This window comes from Sander vitreus, chromosome 12 (assembly GCF_031162955.1).
Source record: "Sander vitreus isolate 19-12246 chromosome 12, sanVit1, whole genome shotgun sequence".
NCBI classification, from domain to species: Eukaryota; Metazoa; Chordata; class Actinopteri; order Perciformes; family Percidae; genus Sander; species Sander vitreus.
The window spans coordinates 22243794-22263149 of record NC_135866.1 but is presented as its reverse complement, the minus strand read 5'-3'; the positions used below and the strand labels follow the sequence as shown (position 1 = coordinate 22263149).

The 19356-nt window shown below is 45.6% G+C and overlaps 2 protein-coding genes across 2 annotated transcripts; both read left to right on the top strand.

Annotated features, from left to right (window-relative positions):
* Window positions 1-6546: 6546 nt before the first annotated feature.
* LOC144526107 (protocadherin-8-like) lies at window positions 6547-10165 on the top strand. Its single transcript, XM_078263323.1, has 3 exons — window positions 6547-9003; window positions 9125-9350; window positions 9450-10165. Exons 1-3 carry the CDS (start codon window positions 6547-6549, stop codon window positions 9800-9802), a joined length of 3036 nt encoding a protein of 1011 aa, XP_078119449.1. The 3' UTR covers window positions 9803-10165.
* A 1463-nt stretch (window positions 10166-11628) lies between these two features.
* On the top strand, window positions 11629-19206 carry LOC144526391 (leukocyte cell-derived chemotaxin 1-like). The gene is made up of 7 exons (XM_078263840.1): window positions 11629-11783; window positions 12048-12188; window positions 13412-13552; window positions 14038-14151; window positions 17036-17186; window positions 17615-17718; window positions 18380-19206. The coding sequence occupies exons 1-7, from the start codon at window positions 11712-11714 to the stop codon at window positions 18602-18604; spliced, it is 948 nt and encodes a 315-aa protein (XP_078119966.1). The 5' UTR covers window positions 11629-11711; the 3' UTR covers window positions 18605-19206.
* Window positions 19207-19356: the final 150 nt, after the last annotated feature.

Here is a 19356-nt window from a genome sequence, read left to right as displayed (position 1 = left end):
GCATGCACATGCTGATGTAAACAGGAAGCAGATTGTCTGACATTACTCTGCAGCTGAAAGTCACAGATGTAGGCTATATGTTAAAATACTTTGGAGAAAGAACAACAATGGCGAAAAGCAGGGACTTATTTTCTTGAACTGACAACAAGGTGGAACTGTTACAGAAAGGTAAGCCTACCTAGCTGATAACACTGACTGGCGTGCGTCATCGTTTCCAAAGGTCTCCGTTTGTGCCCATCCAGACTATAAAGCAACCCCAGAGTTTTCAAACCAAAATGGGGGCAGCAGTGCCTCAGTGACTGCCTCACATTTGTTAGCTCTAAATAACTGTGTGATAGAGCTAGTCATGGAGCAGCTGTGAGAAGTGTTACTTTAATACTCTTACATAAACATTGATCTAATGTTTATTTAGCAATTTAGCTAAATGTTCATCTTCAATGCAGTGTTACGCCTCTGCTACTGCTGTGTCTAAATTTTCCATCATAAGGTTGTTAAGTGAGCCATTTTGCCCAGTTAAAGTCTTTCCCATTGATTGATGGATTATGACAGGCACTTATTGCTACAAACTTTCTTTCAGCTGCATCAACCTCACACATCAAATGCAGCTCATCTGCATGCTGTTGCCTTTTTTTTTATGCACATGGACGATGCAAGGGGAGAGAAAAAGGGGAGACATAACTTCACATGAGTGATATGCAGACTTCTGCCATTCCCTCCCTCCATGCTTCTCTTAACTCCTCCACCTCCATCTGTTCATCCAAAGCACGGCACAATCTGGCGCACTGCAACCATCAGGTGTGCACACACACCGCCCCCCAGCCCTTCGTTACCTCACGCACTAACTTTTAGCTCCTGTCTGTCTTCAAAATAAGGAAATAAGGTATTCGGAGGAACATCCTCAGACCAGACACAAGCCACTAATTCTTTCACCCGATTCTCCCACTACCAGACAGAGGCAGGGGCCAAACTTAACGTAACTCCCCTTTTATTCAGGCCTGATGTGTGAATCTTTATGTGCGCTCCTCCTGACCTCTCCAGAATGCCGGTGATGGAAACGGCTCTAGACAAAAGCGGATGAGACTCAAAAGCAGTAAAAGGAAGAATGAGAGGGGAGGTGGGAGGAGTTTGGAGGGAAAACGGGCCTGTGAGCTTTTAAATCATCATTGGAAAGTCATTAGAAAGCTGGCGGGGCCGGGCGGAGACGGCCGCACAGATTGCGCGCTCCCGAGCACAATACCGGTAATGAAGTGGAAGCTAAGAGGGAGTGTCCCAGGACAGATTTCTTTGCACTGGTTACTCCACTGGCCCTAAAGTTGCCCCACAATCTGTATGTGGGGTGTAAAAAGCTGCATTCATGAGATGTTAACCGCTTTGTTTGTCGGAAGGAATTTATTCAAAGTGTTGCAGCTATCAGCGACAGATGGGCTGGAAGGTGATGGATCGGAGCAGAAGTTAACTAAAGGAAAAAGAGATGGAGAAAAGAGAATAAATGTTTAATGTAACTGGACGTTATCAATCTGGTGGCGTTCTGGTGCCAGTCCATGCCTGCTGCTCCATTCAGATCTGGCTCACGGCAGTTCACTGCCTGTTGCAGCATTACAGGCATACACTATTGGTCCCCTGTTAGGCAATCAGAATGCAAAGTAGTCTACCAGCATGTCTATTTATTCTAGTATTATCAATTATGTTATTTTCCTTCAAACGAGCATATTTACACTGCAGTTTAGGGCGTTTTTCTTTTGGCGGAAGGTAGCCTATGACTTTTTGAGAAAGCAGGGGAGAGTCTTATTTTTCTCTTGTCCAAAATTCCATTAAGATATTATAGTAAGGTTTACATTGGAGTACACTATTAAACAATTATATTGCAATTGTTGGTCATGTTATTGTTATGTTGGCATGTTGTTGGGAGGGGTCAGTCAAGAGAAAGGTTCAAAGACTAGTTATGGCTGCATCTAACAATTATTTTATTATCATTGATTAATCAAATATTTTCTCCATTCATCGATTAATCATATTGCCTATACAATCTAATAAAATAATGAAAAATGCTCATCAGAACTTCCCAGAGCAACCCAACATCTTCAGATGCATCAACTCTTCACACTTGGGATTCTGGAATCAGCTAAAGAATTAACATCCAGAATAATGGATCAGCTAATCGATTAATTGTTTCAGATCTACAAAATGTTAATAACCCACGAGGAAAGTGAAACATAAGGTTCAGCCACCCTCGCCACCTTAATAGCTTTCATACAGTCCCTTAAAGAAACGTTAAGAAACAACTTGTATTGTCACTTTTAGTTTATAAGAAATAACATTGTATGTACAAGTTATTATTTCACGTGGACATTTCACTATGGAATTACCTCAACACGAGTGCAGACTCATGGTCTTAGCCAACAACCTTTATTTTTCACTTTGTAAGGGCCACACAAAGGGGCCTAATTAACCTCCACACCACTTTATCATGCGTTCAATTTTCGATAAGAGTTTCGGAAAAATACAGGTTGAATAGTCGCATTACCCCTCTGTAAGTGAAGTGCGAGCCTCTCTTTAAGACCTCTATACAGGGGCCGTGACACAAGTTTCTTAAGTGTTGCACTCTGGAGCTGATGGGCGCATTCACTCCTAATCATTTTTCATCAATAGTGTAGAGGATGAGGCCAGACTAGACCCTTGAGTGCGGTTCTCCGGTGGAGAGGCGATAATTGGATAATTAGTGCAGGGAACCAATTAGGACTCTGTGCTTGTGATGGCACGCGAGTTAAGCAAAGGTTATCTGAGAGAGAGGGGGGGGGGGGTGTCAACTCTCTGATCGATTATCTTAGACACCCCCCTCCCCACACACGCATACATGCATCTCTCCTTTCTCCCCTCCTGCTCTCTCCCCCCACTTTCTCCTTCCACCGCTTATCTGATGGACAAAAGACCCTAAATCGCCTATTTCCATCTCAATGAATTAAGCCCCAACGATAGGCATAGGGATCGGGCGAGCAGCTTCAGACCCCAAATACCCCACGATCAATAGAGCAAATGGGACCACAATGCTTAAGAAAAGAGAGAAAGTAGGAGAGGGTGCGAGGGGAGGGAGGGGTCCTGTAAAGACATATTTATATAGCCTACGTTAAAGAAAATGCTAATATGTCTCATGAAGAATAGAGGGGCTTTCGGAGACTCTCTAATTCTGCTATTGTTGAACTCGCGTGCAGACGGGCGAGAACGACACGGTGGTCACGTGAGAGAATGACGATTTTTTTTTAGATGTGTATGTCCTTTAAATGGCAGCTTTGCTTTCATTGTAAGGACAAAAGTCTCCCTGTCCGTCTAATGCACGCGCACATGCACGTGCAGGGAGTTTAATCCGCGAGGCGAGACTCAACATAGGCTGATTTGCTTTTGATTGGTCTGTCTTTCTGTGTGTGTGAGAGAATGCGGAGCGGTATTAGAGCCCTGTGTACTCTAAACACAGAAAGAAATGAGAGTAAACACGACGGTTCTCACACGGCGGAATAAAAAACAGCCCCGCAGTGAGCACATTATTATTACTGTGGTTCAATAGAATGGGACAGAATGGGCTCTTCACAAAGCTTGAGAGTGAAAGAGGGATCTTTTGGATCAGACTTAATGTTGCTGCTGCTGACACAAATTCATCAGTTACCTCATCTTTATATGATCACTGCTTTACACATTTTATAAATAATTTACTAATGCTTTATGTATCAGTTATAACAACCTTTAGGAACACATTCAGTGTTATCAGGCTGTGAAAAATGCCTTTGACTGGTAAGTATCCTCTATTTGGTAATAATGCAGTTATAAATATTGGCAATGCATCAATAAAAGCACTGTAAGTTGTTTATAAATGTATTTTGTCCAGGCCGTCTGCAAGGTAATACCTTTCGGGTTGCAGAGGATCTGGACAAAAACTGCATATATTAACAACTTATCAAGGGACTGTATGAAAATTTTAAATAGAAAGGTCCTCCCCAGGGTTATTAATATATATTTTTTAACTCTGCTCTTGACTTAGAACTGTAACACTCCCCCACAACATGTCAAAAATAACAACAGTATTAAATTGGTACAACTTGTTTCATCATACCTCAATTTAAAGCTTAATGTCTTAATAGAACTTGTAATGTACAACGCCATTGTATATATTAATGAAAACCTGATAGAACTGCTGTCTTCTGCATGTGGCAAAGTGGAACATTACAAGTCATACTGCAGGTGCAAACTGTCTTTTTGATATTGCAAAGGAAAGCTGGAACAAAATTTAAATTTAGGAGAGAGAAAAAAGACGCTTGTCTGCTCTAATGGATCATAGCTGATCTATAAAGCTGTATGATTTATTATTAATTTATAACCCCATTAGACACAACTTATAAACTCTTTATAAAGGTGCCTGATTGGAAAATGTTACCAATGTTTATATAACACCCCTATAAGGGCTGATAGTTTTGCTCTGATGTCCTTAATTAATCACAGAACGATGTCTCCTTATCATTAAGGACAGGCCTGACTGTGTCTAACTAGGCAAGCTGCTTGACTAGATGTTATCCATTCAGGTGTCTTCTATTTGACTTTCTGTGGCAGATGGGTTCTTTATAGAACATGCCAACTGATATTAGCTTCTACTGCAAGGCAAGTGTTGCCCCTGAAAAGCTGTGTGTGTGTGTGTGTGTGTGTGTGTGTGTGTGTGTCTGTGGGGGGGGGGTGAGAAAGGAAGAGAGGGAAAGAGTGAAAGAGAGACTGATTCCAATGGGAAGAATAAGAAAATCTCTTAAAGAGCCGTGACAGGGCCCCAGTCGCTCTCTAAATGTATTTTAATAGGAGGGACCCTGATGTCCAGGGCAATTCATCTCCCATCTCCCTGTAATGAAAGGAGTCGTGGCCGGACCGGGGCAGGTCTGGGGGGAGGGGGGGAAATGGGGATGGGGGTGGTGTGGGGGGGGTACAAAGGCTGCATGTGGCTCTGCCTCATTATGCTGCAGTTAGACGGAGGGCTGCATGGAGGCAGCGGGGGTTAGGGTCCCCACAGACCAGCTCAGGGCCCACAATACCGGCATGGACGGCTGCAAAGGGAGACCCTGCCATGCCATTATCCCGCCGCTACTAACGAGGGCTTCATACGCCTTTGATATAATCTCACTATTGAAATCCAGATAAATCCCCCCTGCGTTTACAGCCAAATCCCATTTGTAACGGGTTTGTGGAAGACTGTGTGAGTGCGTGCGTGACCGCTGTGTGTGTGTGTGTGTGTGTGTGTGTGTCGTCTTCACCTGCGTCTCTCTGCTCTGTTCTGGCAGGCGAGGCCAAGCAGAGTCGCATGTTAAACCGGGCCGTTACACCGGCTTTAATTAAAAAAATCCCCTCTCTCGCGCACAAGACGTCTCGTGAGCCGATCTAAAACCGAATTAGAAAAAAAAATCTATGTTTGAGAGGATATAGTCCTCTCAGATATGATCTGATAGGCAAACAATTGGAGTACAACACACTAGGGAATGAATAATAGAAGACAGAGCAAATGTATGGAATTTATTAATGAGAATAAAATGAGCAATAAAATGACGCTATTACCACCAGTTACACCACATTCTTTTGAATCCCCGGCCCAGCCATTATTAAGCATGTTAAGCTGTCTCAGCATTATGGGTCTATCAGAAGTGCATTATATGAAATAGTATCTGTCTGGGTGAGTGGATCAGGGCACTCTGATGTTGGAGGAAAGGACAAATCACGTCATATTCTTATCTTGCATGCATGAAGTTATTCTCCTATCAGAGGTGGAGAGGTCACTGGGACACCTCAGCCTGCCAGTGACTGCTTTGACTGGGTTACACAGGACACGTGCGTGGCTATCCAACAGTGTTTAAGCATAAATCTCTTTATTCTAAAAGTACGCCTATGGTATAGCTATAGCATCCTGAACAGACACTCCTATTCAAATGCTTTGTCCTCTAGCTCAGGGACACTGCGCATCTCTGTTCTCTCCCCATGTGTCGGTGCGCAGACTCATTTAACAGCCCGAGGAAGATAAACAAGCAACGGGAACTATAGCTGTATTAAATCAAGCCCCACGTTTAGCCCACATATTGGGTGCCAAGTTTCTCCGCACAGTCCAGGAATCTCTAAACAGGGTTTAGAGGTCTTTCAGAAGTCCCTCTTTCCCCCCCTATCAAAGCCCGGATTGGCCACAGTGCGGCTCATTTGCATGGCTCGCCGTATAAACCCTCCTGCAGACACTGCAGCCCTCTTGCGCTGAAAGAGCAGCACACCTCCAGTAGAGAGAGAGAGAGTGAGAGATAGAGAGAGAGAGAGAGAGAGAGAGAGAGAGAAAGAGAGCGGAGCGCATCCAGAGTGCGCATTGAAAGACATATGGAATATATATTACTGGCTTTATAAAAAGAATAAACAACCCCGGAGAGTCGAGGAGAGCGGGGAAGGAATAGCTTTTTGTAGGTGCGTTTTGTTTTAACTTTAAATCGGACTTGGAGTGCGGACAGTTTGCTGAATTTCAGATTATTTCGGAGTGAAGGTGTCAAGATGGGAGAAATAGGGTGGAACGGGCTGTTGGTGCTAGCGTGCGTCTCTTGGGCAAGCCTGGCTTCTGTCACACAAGGAAAGACGGTGAAATATCAGACATTCGAGGAAGACGCACCAGGGACAGTGATTGGAAACTTGGCCAAGGACATCTCCTCCACTGCCTCTTCCTCGGGGGGGTCCAGGACCAATTTCAGGATGATGAAACAGTTCAACTCCTCTTTCATCCGGCTGAGGGAGAGCGACGGGCAGCTGACCATCGGAGAGAGGATAGACAGGGAGCGGACCTGCAAACACATGCTGCAATGCCTCATCGCTTTTGACGTGGTCAGCTTCTCCAAAGAGCAGTTCAAACTCATCCACGTCGAGGTGGAGGTCAAGGACATCAACGACAACTCCCCCGTGTTCCCCCGGAAAGAGTCGAGTCTGGAGATCTCCGAGAACACAGCGGTGGGCACGCGGATACCGCTAGACTTTGCCGTGGATGAGGATGTTGGGGCGAACTACATCCAAAGCTACCAGATCTCCGTCAACAGCCACTTTTCAATCGACGTGCTCAGCAGGGCCGACGGGGTTAAATATGCGGAGCTGGTGCTCATGAAGGAGCTGGACCGGGAGACGCAGGCTTCTTACGCGCTGGAGCTGGTCGCTATGGACGGTGGGAACCCGTCCCGCACCGGAACAACGCGCATCAACGTCAAGGTGAAAGACTATAACGACAACAGCCCGGTGTTCGACAGGAACAGCTTCTCCGTGGACCTGCCCGAGGACGCACCGGTGGGCTTTCTCTTGCTGGACCTGAACGCGGAGGATCCAGACGAGGGGCTGAACGGTGAGGTGGTGTACGGGTTCGGTAACCAGGTGCCCACAGAAATACGGCAACTCTTCAGAGTGGACAGGAAGACCGGACGGCTCACAGTCGAGAGCCCGATTGACTTTGAAAGTAAGAACACGTACGAGTTTGACGTTCAGGCAACCGACCTGGGTCCGAACCCGAGCCCGGCCATCTGCAAAATTGTAGTGCAGGTGCAGGATGTTAACGACAACGCACCGGAGATCTCCATCACTCCTATGACGTCCATAACGGCGGGGATAGCGTACATTACCGAGGCGGCGGCCAGAGAGAGTTTCGTGGCTCTGGTCAGCACCTCGGACAGAGACTCCGGCGCTAACGGGCAGGTGCACTGCACGCTCTACGGACACGATCACTTCAGACTACAGCAGGCGTACGAGGACAGCTTCATGATTGTGAGTACCAGCCCGTTAGACCGGGAGAAAATCCCCGAATATAACCTCACAGTAGTGGCAGAGGATCTGGGATCCCCTCCCTTCAGGACCATCACTCAGTACACAATCAGACTGACAGACGAGAACGACAACGCTCCGGTGTTCAGTAAACCGGTGTATGAAGTGGCCGTGGTGGAGAACAATGCTCCTGGCGCATACATCACCACGGTGGTGGCGCGGGACATGGACATGGGGTCAAACGGGAAGGTCAGCTACAAACTGGCAGACACATATTTCATGGGCTCCCCCATTTCCACCTTCGTGTCACTGGACCCCGCCAGCGGGTCGCTTTACGCGCTCCGGAGCTTCAACTATGAGATGATGAAACAGCTGGAGCTCCGTATCACGGCCAGCGACGGCGGCTCCCCGCCTCTGTCCGGCAGCGCTAACGTCTATGTGAGGATAATGGACCAGAATGATAACACACCGGTCATCACTCAGCCGCCTCTCAATAACGGCTCCGCTGAAGTCCTCCTGCCCCGGGACGCACCGAGCGGCTACGTCATCACACGGGTGGAGGCGCGGGATGCGGATGAGGGCGTGAACGCAGAGGTGTCCTACGGGCTGGCCACCGGTGAACCCTCCGTGTTCTCTGTTAACAAAGCCACCGGGGAGATCTACCTCAACCAGGTGCTCAGCCATGACGTGGACGAAACTCTGAGCGTGACCGTGACGGTGAGCGACAACGGGAGGCCCGCGCTCACCTCCACCGCCACGCTCCACTTCCTCATCATCGCGGGCTCCCCGCCGAGCGACAGGACAGTGTACCATTCAGGCAGCGGGGACGAGGTGTACGCGCAGTGGGACCTGTCCGTGGTGATTATCGTTGTCCTCGCGGGGAGCTGCACGCTCCTGCTGCTCGCCATCATCCTCATCGCCACCACCTGCAACCGGCGCAAGCGAGACAAAAGCGGAGAAGACAGCGACTCGTATGGGGAGAAGGGCACGCTCGAGCGGGGCAGGAACCACGTGGGGGACAACCCGCTTCTGCCACTCCACGAGACCGGGGCAGGAGCGGGCTTTGACGGACACTCCTACAGCAGCCAGCCCGGTGGGTTCACATCGGCTCACCCCGGGGGCAGCGACATGTGCTCGGCCTCAGAGGACGGCAGCGAAGTGCCCTGTGTGTATGACTCAGACAGCAACATCAAGCCGAGAGGGAATAAACACGAGGTGAGATGCACTTTCGGGTGGGGAGGGGAGGTGTAGGGAGGCACACAACAATGAGTAATCTGCAATGTGTTCATCCAGCAGACACTGACCTCTGTTTGCTTTCTCTTCTCTCCTCCTGCAGGGCTACTCCACTCTGCCTGGCTATGGGAACGCCAAAGAGGCTGTGAGGCCCATCACTATCTGGAAGGGGAACTCTTACACCACCATCTCTGCCAGGGACCCGGCCTTCAGTGGCAAAGACAGTGGCAAGGGAGACAGTGACTTCAATGACAGTGACAGTGATGTCAGTGGGGACACTGGCCTGAAGAAAGATGGGGCAGTGGTTCCTCCCATGGGTGGCCAAAATGGTAAGAACAAAGGCTAATTTGAATGGCTATATAAAATGATGTCAAATAGCTGTCATGCTTTGGTTCTTAATCTAACTCTCTTTTCTCCCTCTCGTCTAGCTCTGTGGGCTTGCACCAGTGAATGTAAGGTCCTGGGTCACTCAGATCGCTGCTGGAGCCCCTCAGCAGTAAGAGCCAACGCAGCGCCCTCTCCAGCCCCCACCCTCTCCTCTTTCAGCAGCCTCTCCAAGACAACCTCCCTGCCCCGGGACCCCCACCGCCGGGACAACTACTACCAGGCGCACATCCCCAAAACCGTGGGTCTACAGAGTGTGTACGAGAAGGTGCTGCACAGAGAGTACGACTACGTTCTGGTCACCCCACCCAGGCCTGTGCGGGTGCAGGAGATCAGTGATATAACCATCCCTGTTTACACCCCCACCCCAACACACTGTCCCAACAATGACGTCTAAAACAGACATTGCACATACACACACATCTAAGCTCACTCTCAAAGAAATGTATAGTGTATTCAAAGTTTTAATTTATGATTCATTGACAATGAGAATACTGTAACTTTTTGAAGTTATTCGTTGCTGTGGAGAGTGCATATATAAGTTTATATCCTAATATTCGTGTGTTTCTGCTTTATTGTAAAAGCCACATTTGATGGCCATTCAATCAATTGATACATTTTGTTTTGGTGACATGAAGTGTATCATATGCAAGTTTTGTACATACAGAGATTTTATTTTTTTATAAAAAGTAATAATTAAGCAAAGATATGTACATATAAATTGTAATTATTGATCTTTAAGCACGCTGACTATTTAAAATGGCCCCAGAAACTGTGCTGTTGGATGGCCGGTGACCCACAATGTATCAAGTTGATAACGATGTATGGAATTATTTGAATGCAATAATAAGTAATTGTACAGAATGTTTTTTTATCATCACAATATTCTGAGAGAAAAATAAACTTTGAAATAATTTGTTCTGAACATGTGAGTGATGTGTTTGTTCTAAAAGATGAACACCAAGGCGAGGTGAGCAGGGTGTTTGTGAATGCCTTGCAGAAACATCAGTCAGGCCAGTCACTATAAAGCCAACAGGCGTCGCTGTTATTGCAGTAGTGAGCCTCTGTCCTTGCATCCCACCGACGAAGGTCAGTTTAGTTTTTTCTTTTGTGAATACGATTTTGCTGGTGAGATGCCAGAGCAATGCCAATGTTTTCTAGCAAATCACTTTCACACCTCATGCATATCAAAGCGAACACCTTCAGAGTTATTCTTTCTCATTTACATGGACGGCATAACTGCATTTTACTGGCGAAGACCTTCCGTTACATAAATCATTACCACCTTAAATGCGCGCATAGAAGAGTTCTGTTATGTATGTTCATAATGAGGTTGACTATGCGTAAAGGTGCATTTACTATTCGTGTCCAAACCAAGCTCACATGTATAAAATAAAAGTCTAACAGCCTAACAACCTAAGTTTGATGGGCATCAAAACACAGCTGACTGTCAAAGAACAAGAAGTCCTTGTGAGCAAATCCTCCTGCTATCCTGTCACGATGTTTTTTGTCTATCTGCCAAATGCGCGCTCACGCTGCACCACTTACATAATCTCCCCATTATCATTCGTGACTTCAGGGCATTTTGTATAACAGCAACGCAGTTCTGGACTCGGATAAAGAAGATATGTTTAAAATAAGGCCCACGTCTGTCCAACAAGCTGCTTTTGCACACTGTCATGCAAATATACTGTCTCCAAGCTGGAGAAAACACGCGACATTCCGCCAGTCACCTCTGACCTGCAGCAGTCTGTGGAGGCTTTGAGAGAGAGAGCGAGAGAGAGAGAGAGAGAGAGAGAGAGAGAGAGAGAGAGAGAGAGAGAGAGAGAGAGGAGGAAGCGAGGATGGGCGTGTGCGAAGGAGACAACTCTTCCTTCATCATCTTCTTAATTGCCGAACAGATCTTATGTCTACCCATCGAGGTTGCCATACAGTTTAATGATAGGACATTCTGAGGATCATAGCCGGAATCAAACTCATGTAAGTTACAGGAGCAGCTATATGCATCTTCAAAGGGAAAACATGATGAATGTTTTTCTGAAAGAAAGCAGAATAATCACCACGGTTCTATTTTAGCCTATACCTTTTCTATTTGAAGTCATAAAACTTGGAAAGGTTGTGCGCAGTTTCAACACAGCGTTATTAAACACGACCTGTGGAGAAGCAGAAGTGCCCATCCTCCTCCTGCGCGCGCGCGCGAGAGAGAGAGAGAGAGAGAGAGAGAGAGAGAGAGAGAGAGAGAGAGAGAGAGAGAGAGAGAGAAGTTAGTAGTGGACTGGGGTTCCCTCAGGTGTTTGGCTCCAGTCATGGCCGGGAACTCAGAGAAAGTACCGATCGCCTCGGCGGGACCAGAGGACCTGCATAACTTCATGCCCCCGGTGAGTTTTCACACAAACCAGTACAGCTCAGTGTGCTGGGATTATCCCGGAATATAATAACGGGTAGCCTACTGTAGATACATCTGTGGGGGCCAGTCAGGGGCCAAAATGTTCGGTTATTGACCTTGGACAGTTGACCAAAAACCTGTAGTCAGATACAACTGATGGTAATTGGGTTGGCAGAAGCTGCTTGCTTTAAGCATGTTGTTATTTTTTATGTCGTGTTTATGGACATGTTGTCATTTTCTTGGATTTTTACGGTAGGCCTACTCCGCCGTGGCCGTGAAGCCCGCCGCCACCGGCCGCCTCCTGAAGGCCGGGATCGCGGTGCTTATCGTCGGGGCCCTCCTACTGCTACTGGGGGCAGTCGGAGCGTTATACTTCTGGAACAACAACGAAAAACACGTACGTCTAATATGTTGTTGGTGCTTTTACTTACACTGTTACATTTGTTTTATAAAGGACTGTACGGAAATTATTAGGGAGGGAGTTGTCTCAGTTTTTATTGACATACTGTATACATTAGTGGTGACACACATTAGACATTCTATTGAAATATTACAAATAAGATATTCAAAGACAACAATAATAACCTTGTGAAAGACTTTTCTTTTTTTACAAAGTGAAAAATAAGGTTCAGCCCCGCTCACCACAACAATAACCTTCGTAGCCTACAGTCCCTGAGGGATTTCAATCAAAAGTCAAATGAAATGCACTCTGATCTGTTAAATAATTCTTTTTCACTCTACTTTCAAAACGTTTCTACAATGAGTGGTACTACTCGAAGGAAACACACTCGTACCCTGTGAAAATAATGTCACTTGATTGAAGAAATTCTTGAAACAAGCTGTTTTAAATTGGAGACAAGTGCAATTAAGTTGCCAGTGGAAACATTTTTTAACTTGTTTGAATTCAAAGGAGACTCGAGAGTAAAGTCGTTTTACCAAGATGGCTTTTTTTTGCAGTGTAGGCAAACAGTAAAATGTAAATTAAACACTCCAGTTCCATGGTGCAGTCAGCTTGGTGAATGGAGGCGTTGTATGTGTGTGTGTGTGTGTGTGTGTGTGTGTGTGTGTGTGTGTGTGTGTGTGTGTGTGTGTGTGTGTGTGTGTGTGTGTGGTGTGTGGTGTGTAGAGGATCCTGACAGGGTGGAGAGGGGTGGTGGGGGGCTTCTTTGGTCCGGCTGATGCTCCAGGGGCAAGAGGTGGAGGACATGAGAGGGAAAATGTGGCTTCCTGAGTGTTTTTCTTCCACTATGAAGTTAGAAAAAATGCTATTAAGACACGATGAAACACCTCTGTAGAAGGGTCACTATCACCCAGAGCTTTTACAGATGTGTTCCTCTCACCAAGTTTGAATGAATGTGTGTGTGTCTGAAAGAGAATCCAGAAATGAGAAGGTTTATGTGTGAGGAAAAGTCTTGCAAAAGATTGCAGAGGGAGGGTTAGGAAGAGTGTTGAAAGAGAGGGGGCTGGGGGTGGGGTGACTCTCAGGACTCTCATACCTTACATGCCAGTCTGAAACCTCTGTGTGTGTGTGTGTGTGTGTGTGTGTGTGTGTGTGTGTGTGTGTGTGTGTGTGTGTGTGTGTGTGTGTGTGTGTGTGTGTGTGTGTGTGTGTGTGTGTAGGTCTACAATGTCCATTACAGCATGAGCATCAATGGCAAAGTGGAGGAGGGTACAATGGAGATTGATACGGTGAATAACATGGAGAAATTCAGCACCGGCAGTGGGGCAGATGAGGCCGTGGAGGTCCATGACTTTGAGATTGTAAGTTGGATCTAAAAGAATCTAAAATATCAGGAGGTTCTAGTGCAGAAAACCAGACTCATCAACACACTGATCATTGCTAACCGAGCAATTCAGAGCAAGTCAATCAGATTGGTTGAAACTAAATGTGTGGGGAGATTGGCTCAGACAAATTGTCTCCCTTTGGGCCAATCTGTGTCAACATGCATCTTCCCTCCAATTTCCATTAAATGCGGACTGGTGGTTTTTGACCTTTAATTAAAGTACCCCAACCAGGCCAATCAGACTAGTGAAGCAGCAGTTTTGGACCTTTAATCATAGTGTCCCTGTGAGTGTAATCATTTTTAAGCTAGAACATAATGTCATCAAAATCAGCTGTGATATTACATTTGATGTCTATAGTGCCGGACACCTGCAGAGTGCTGAGGATGACACAACAACTGGAGGTGTAATGAGTTCTAATTTCCAGATATTTGCTTGTGCCCTCTCCTTCCTGACCTCTCCAGGGGATCACAGGGATCCGGTTTTCAGGAGGAGAGAAGTGCTACATCAAGACCCAAGTGAAGGCTCGTCTGCCTGATGTGGAGGCTCTCAACAAGGACTCGATGACATTCAACCTGGTGGGTTGGTCCTGTCTGTCTTGTATGTCCTGAGAAAGTGTGTTTTCTCCATGCTGTAAGATGCTTTTAATGTAATAATATTAATATTATACAGTCTATGGTTTTTCGGTGAATTTATCAATAGCCCATTTCCACTGCAGGAGCTTAACAAACTGCAAGGCTTTGGTACTAAGTTCTTCCTTGTGTTTCCAATATGTTTTACAAACGGGACCTAATTTTTGTAATCCACTCTGCTGCGCACATTGAGATCCTTTATTAACTTATTTATTAAGTGATCACAACATAAACATAAACACCAACACCATCTGCATGTGGTAAATCATTGGTTCCAGAGTTCAATGTTAAAATACGAAATGACACTGATCATTAATCAACCAGCATTATTCAAATTAAGACTGACCTTTTGGTACCACTATCACCACCACTACAAAATAATTTATTTCTTATAGACAAGTAATAAGAGATTAAAAGCATAACATACTTTGTATTTTCACCGTGGCTCTAAAGGATGGCAATGTCATTTTGGTTCTCCTCTTTGGTCTGAAAAAGAAATAAATAGATTGACGTGAAATTATGTTGAGACATTTTTGCTCCCCAGAGGATGAATCATACGGACCTTGTTGATCCCCCAGACTTTTTTCCCTCTGGCACCACCAGAGTGTCATTTTTCTTTTTTACTTATCCAGGGAAATATCTCAACATCTACTAGATGGATTGGCACAAAATATGGTATCATGTCAGGATTGTTGATTTGAAGAAGGCTTAGGGGCCAAAACGTCATCATAAGAAATAGAGATATGCAAATGGAGTGTGCAACACTTCTTTTCTTACTTTCAAGTTTACTTTCAGTGATCAGCACCTCACGACAGCCCTTGGTGTGCGTTACTTTTTTATATTACACACATCACGTCACACACAGGATGAACTGCAATCACGTAAGTGATCCCTACATTTTTCTTTTAGCGCCATAATCAAGCCTAAATTTGAATGTGTCCAATACTTATCTGAAGTGAATGAACTTACAGGTTAGCTAACTTTGTGTTTAGTGCTAATAAGATAATGTTATAATGCTAACACTCCAATCTAAGATGGTGAACATGGTAAACATTAAACATCAGCATGTTAGCATTTAGCTCAATGCGCTGCTGTGGCTAAGTAGTTATTTTAGCTCTTTGATTAATCAGGAATGGATTGGACAGTTTGATCACTTACCTTCCTTAGAAAGCGCTGTAGAGAATCTCTACTTAAATCCAACAGTTACAACTGCAGATATGATCACCCTTTAACAACTAATTCACTTTCTAATAAACCATCAAATCTGAAGATACAAATGTTAGTAGGTCATTAATAAATGGTCATGAGTTTTCTTCACTTTGTAAGAACAAGACAGCTAAAAGGACAATAGAAGTCATCATCAAGGGATATTTTCAAACCTAGCAACCCAAACATTGTTTTCAAAAATGCCTTATTACTTAATACATCTTTAATAATTTATAAATTTATAAAAACCAGCAGTTACAACTTATAAACCCTTGAACCTACGAGTTTCCACTTCTGATATATAGCTAGCGTATGCTGAGGTATTAGCATGAATCACCAAAACCAATGATAAACCACGAACACATGGGCGATTTTTATGTGGGTTCTTTCCATCATGTAACAGCTTGGTGGACTCACAAACCCAACAGTGACTACACTGAATACACTTTGTGTGTGTGTGTGTGTGTGTGTGTGGCTGTCTGATAATTATAATCATTTAGCTCTGCATAAGCCTCACATCCACATAAATCCACATCACCAGAATTGCCCTTATGAATGTGCATAAACACACACACACACACACACACACACACACACACACACACACACACACACACACACACACACACACACACACACACACACACACACACAATTAATTATCACGCAGGGCTGCTCTTATTGCCTCTCTCTGCCTCATAACAGATCATTTATTTCACGTTTGTTCTTTTGTGTGTGTATGTGTTATTGGCTCTCTTTGCCTCATAAAGGATCGTTTGGCTCACGTCTGTGTGTGAGTGTGTGTGGAGACAGAGAGATGTTGTAATGGTTGCTGCAGGCTGGTCATTTGCTATAATTTAGAGTGATGGCAAATATGGGTTAGATAAGTACACACACACACACACACACACACACACACACACACACACACAGAGAGAGAGAGAGAGAGAGAGAGAGAGAGAGAGAGAGAGAGAGGGTCAGATAAACTCTTATCAGTGGAGCAGTGGGGAAGGACCCCAGCTTTTATTTGTCCCTCCAGCAAATCACTTGAGCTCGGGAAAAAAAACAGCATTTCTGAAAGGTTGGAGGATAATGTTCCATAAACATGGCTGTGGCTAGTGCAGTACGCAGCCATCAGGAACAAATGCCTCTAAGCCAAATCATCCCCTCATCCCCACAGAATTCCCCTTTTACCTGCAGGCCGTGGATACAGAGTACATATGTTTACATAGCCTCTTCTCTGGAAAACTCATTAGTTTATCTGCAGAAACCTGCAAATTTAGGCCATCCAATCCCTTCTTCCCTTCAGATCTTGATGAATCCTGACATTGTGTATACAGCTACATGTTAGCACAAAGGGAATCTGTCTACTGACGCCTCAAGGGCTTCCTTTTACTACTTGATTTTATGTTGTTATAAGGAGCATTAACAGCACGGCATTAATGCAGATTAGACTCGGACAGGATGCAAATACTGTGGGCTATTTAAAGGGGAAGGCTAGTAAAAAGTGTGATATTACGCCTCCAGCAGCCAGTGACATCCTCAGATGCTTTGTTGTGATGTTTGTTTGCATTCGCACTGGGTATCTGCTACTCACTTCTCCTTACCTTCTTCACCCCTAAAGGAGGATGAGGTGATGCCGGCCAAATTTGAGGATGATCTGATCTGGGTGGCGGCTGACACCCCACTCTCGGACTCCGCCTTCCTCAGCAACAAGATAAAGGACTTGTGTGGAGACCTGCCAATCTTCTGGCTCCGTCCCACCTACTCAACCAGTAAGCAATCAGACAGCTCGTGGTAAAGATATGAAAATGTAAATCCAAAGAAAACTGAAAGTTAAACACTCCAATTTCAAGGCTGTGATTTTTCACAAAACAAAGAGGATATGGGTCAAACGGTCTGTAGAATTTCCATTTAACATTGCAGTTGTTTAAGCCACAGAAAGAAAAACAACTTAAAAAGAACAGTAGACGTTCTTTTGAAGTTTCAGAGCTACGGAGTGTACAATTTTTAGCATGCCGTGAGGGGAGGGGGGGGGAGGGGGGTCAAAAGTTCTCAAAACACAATTATATTCGACTTCATTTGAGGACTTCAAAATGCTGCCAGAGAAACGGCTGTGCAATCAGGAGCAGTGCCACATTAGTGCCACTCCGTTCCTAAGTTTGGTCTGCTGTCAGATACTGAGACTGTGATGTGTGTGCAGGCAGACAGAGGAAGAGGAGGGCTGCCCCCCGCCAGCGCCGCCAGGCAGCCGGGGAGGAGAAAGTGGACGTGGAGGCAGAGGTCAACCCGGAGAACCCCTATCAGGTGAGTCACACAGACAAACTCACACACTCTTCTTCTTCTGTTAAGTTTACATCCCGCTGCAGCGTTCACGACTGTCCGTTCAGATCGGAGGACTACCTGAGAAGGCTTTCGCTGAGGAGAGTTTCTCACAGCTGTGCGGGCAGCAGCAGATGCCGGGGTCACAGCCGAGGGACCCGGATTGTCACTGCAAATCTGAATGTATGCGTGGCTGTGTTTTCTGTGTGAGCCTGTCCAAAGCTTTCCTTTCAGCTATGAGGCCGTATGAATAATTCCACAACATCCCCCCCCTCTGCTCTGGCCCCGTTGCCCTAGTGAGCACACACAGACTCCCATACATGGCCTAACCCCCCCCATGCCCTCCATCCTCACCCCTTATGTTGGGCCCCTTTTTTCCTAATCCCTCTCCCTTCCCTTTCTAAGCATCCCCCAACCCCTGCTACACACTCCTGACAACTACAGAGGGGGGTAAACACGTTGAAAAAGAAAATATCTGACAACAAAAAACCAACACCTGACAACATCCCACCCTACCCATCCTGCCTGTCGAAAATCCATTTTTAATTGGTTTGAAACGAGTCTTCTCTGCCGCTAAAGGCGTACAGTATCACATCACACAAACACTGTGTACACTCTGACTACTGTCCTGTCTGTCTCCTCTCAGAGAGGCCTTGAGGGCGAGCAGGGCACCATGAACATCGACCCCACGCTGGACCACCAGGGCGTGTGCTGCAACGAGTGCCGTCGCAGCTACACCCACTGCCAGAGGATCTGTGAGCCGCTGGGAGGGTACCACCCGTGGCCCTACCACTACAGGGGCTGCAGGGTGGTCTGTAGAGTTATCATGCCCTGCAACTGGTGGGTGGCACGCATTATGGGTCTGGTGTAAACACTCCCCATCCTCCTAGGAGATGGTGGAGTCCAAGAGGGAAGAAACTAGGGAGGAACGGGGTTCCAAGGGAGGGGAGATGAAGGGAACGTTTAAGGAAAGGAAGATGGTGGCTTCTTATTGTAATCTTATTACCCGTCAGTCTGAGCAGATTCGTACGAAACGAACAGCGTCAGTTAACTGTGCCCACGCATTACAAATGCATGGTACAGAATCTAGGACAGACATGTTCTCACATGTAAAGGTACAGAGTGGCTGCACGCTGCACACCTTGTCTTATTAAAAAAAACCTTGGGATTTAGATCTTTCTGAACTACAGCACAACATGCAGCATGTGGGCTTGTATTTATAGAGCTGGTAATCATTCTTTCATTCTTTGATGTAAATAAATGTATAGGGTGCAAGTATTTCAATAGCAGTCGGCTGGCTTAAATAGCACCTATGGTTTGTTTTACTTTTCATCACTCGAGCGCGAAATCTTTTTGACTATTTTATTTTCATGAGTTGCTCTCATTAAAACAATGTACTGTACACACTCTCTCGCAAGCTTTCATCTAAATGAGCTTCCACCTGCATTGAAGAAGCTATTTCGAAGTGCAATATCACTGAATAAACTTTTTTAAGTAAACATTAAAGTCATCCCTCTTTTTTTATTGACCTGATGACTTAATATCCTATTTGTAAATACATATTGCTTGTAACTTATCATTGGGTTTATTTGGGAACAGCACACCCCCCACTTTTCAGTTTGA

Coding starts and splice junctions, on each gene's coding strand:
- LOC144526107 (XM_078263323.1), top strand. CDS start 6,547: ATGGGAGAAATAGGGTGGAACGGGCTGTTGGTGCTAGCGTGCGTCTCT. Junction 9,004..9,124: donor CGAGAGGGAATAAACACGAG/GTGAGATGCACT, acceptor CTCCTCCTGCAG/GGCTACTCCACTCTGCCTGG. Junction 9,351..9,449: donor TCCCATGGGTGGCCAAAATG/GTAAGAACAAAG, acceptor CCTCTCGTCTAG/CTCTGTGGGCTTGCACCAGT.
- LOC144526391 (XM_078263840.1), top strand. CDS start 11,712: ATGGCCGGGAACTCAGAGAAAGTACCGATCGCCTCGGCGGGACCAGAG. Junction 11,784..12,047: donor TGCATAACTTCATGCCCCCG/GTGAGTTTTCAC, acceptor TTTTTACGGTAG/GCCTACTCCGCCGTGGCCGT. Junction 17,187..17,614: donor CCGTCCCACCTACTCAACCA/GTAAGCAATCAG, acceptor ATGTGTGTGCAG/GCAGACAGAGGAAGAGGAGG.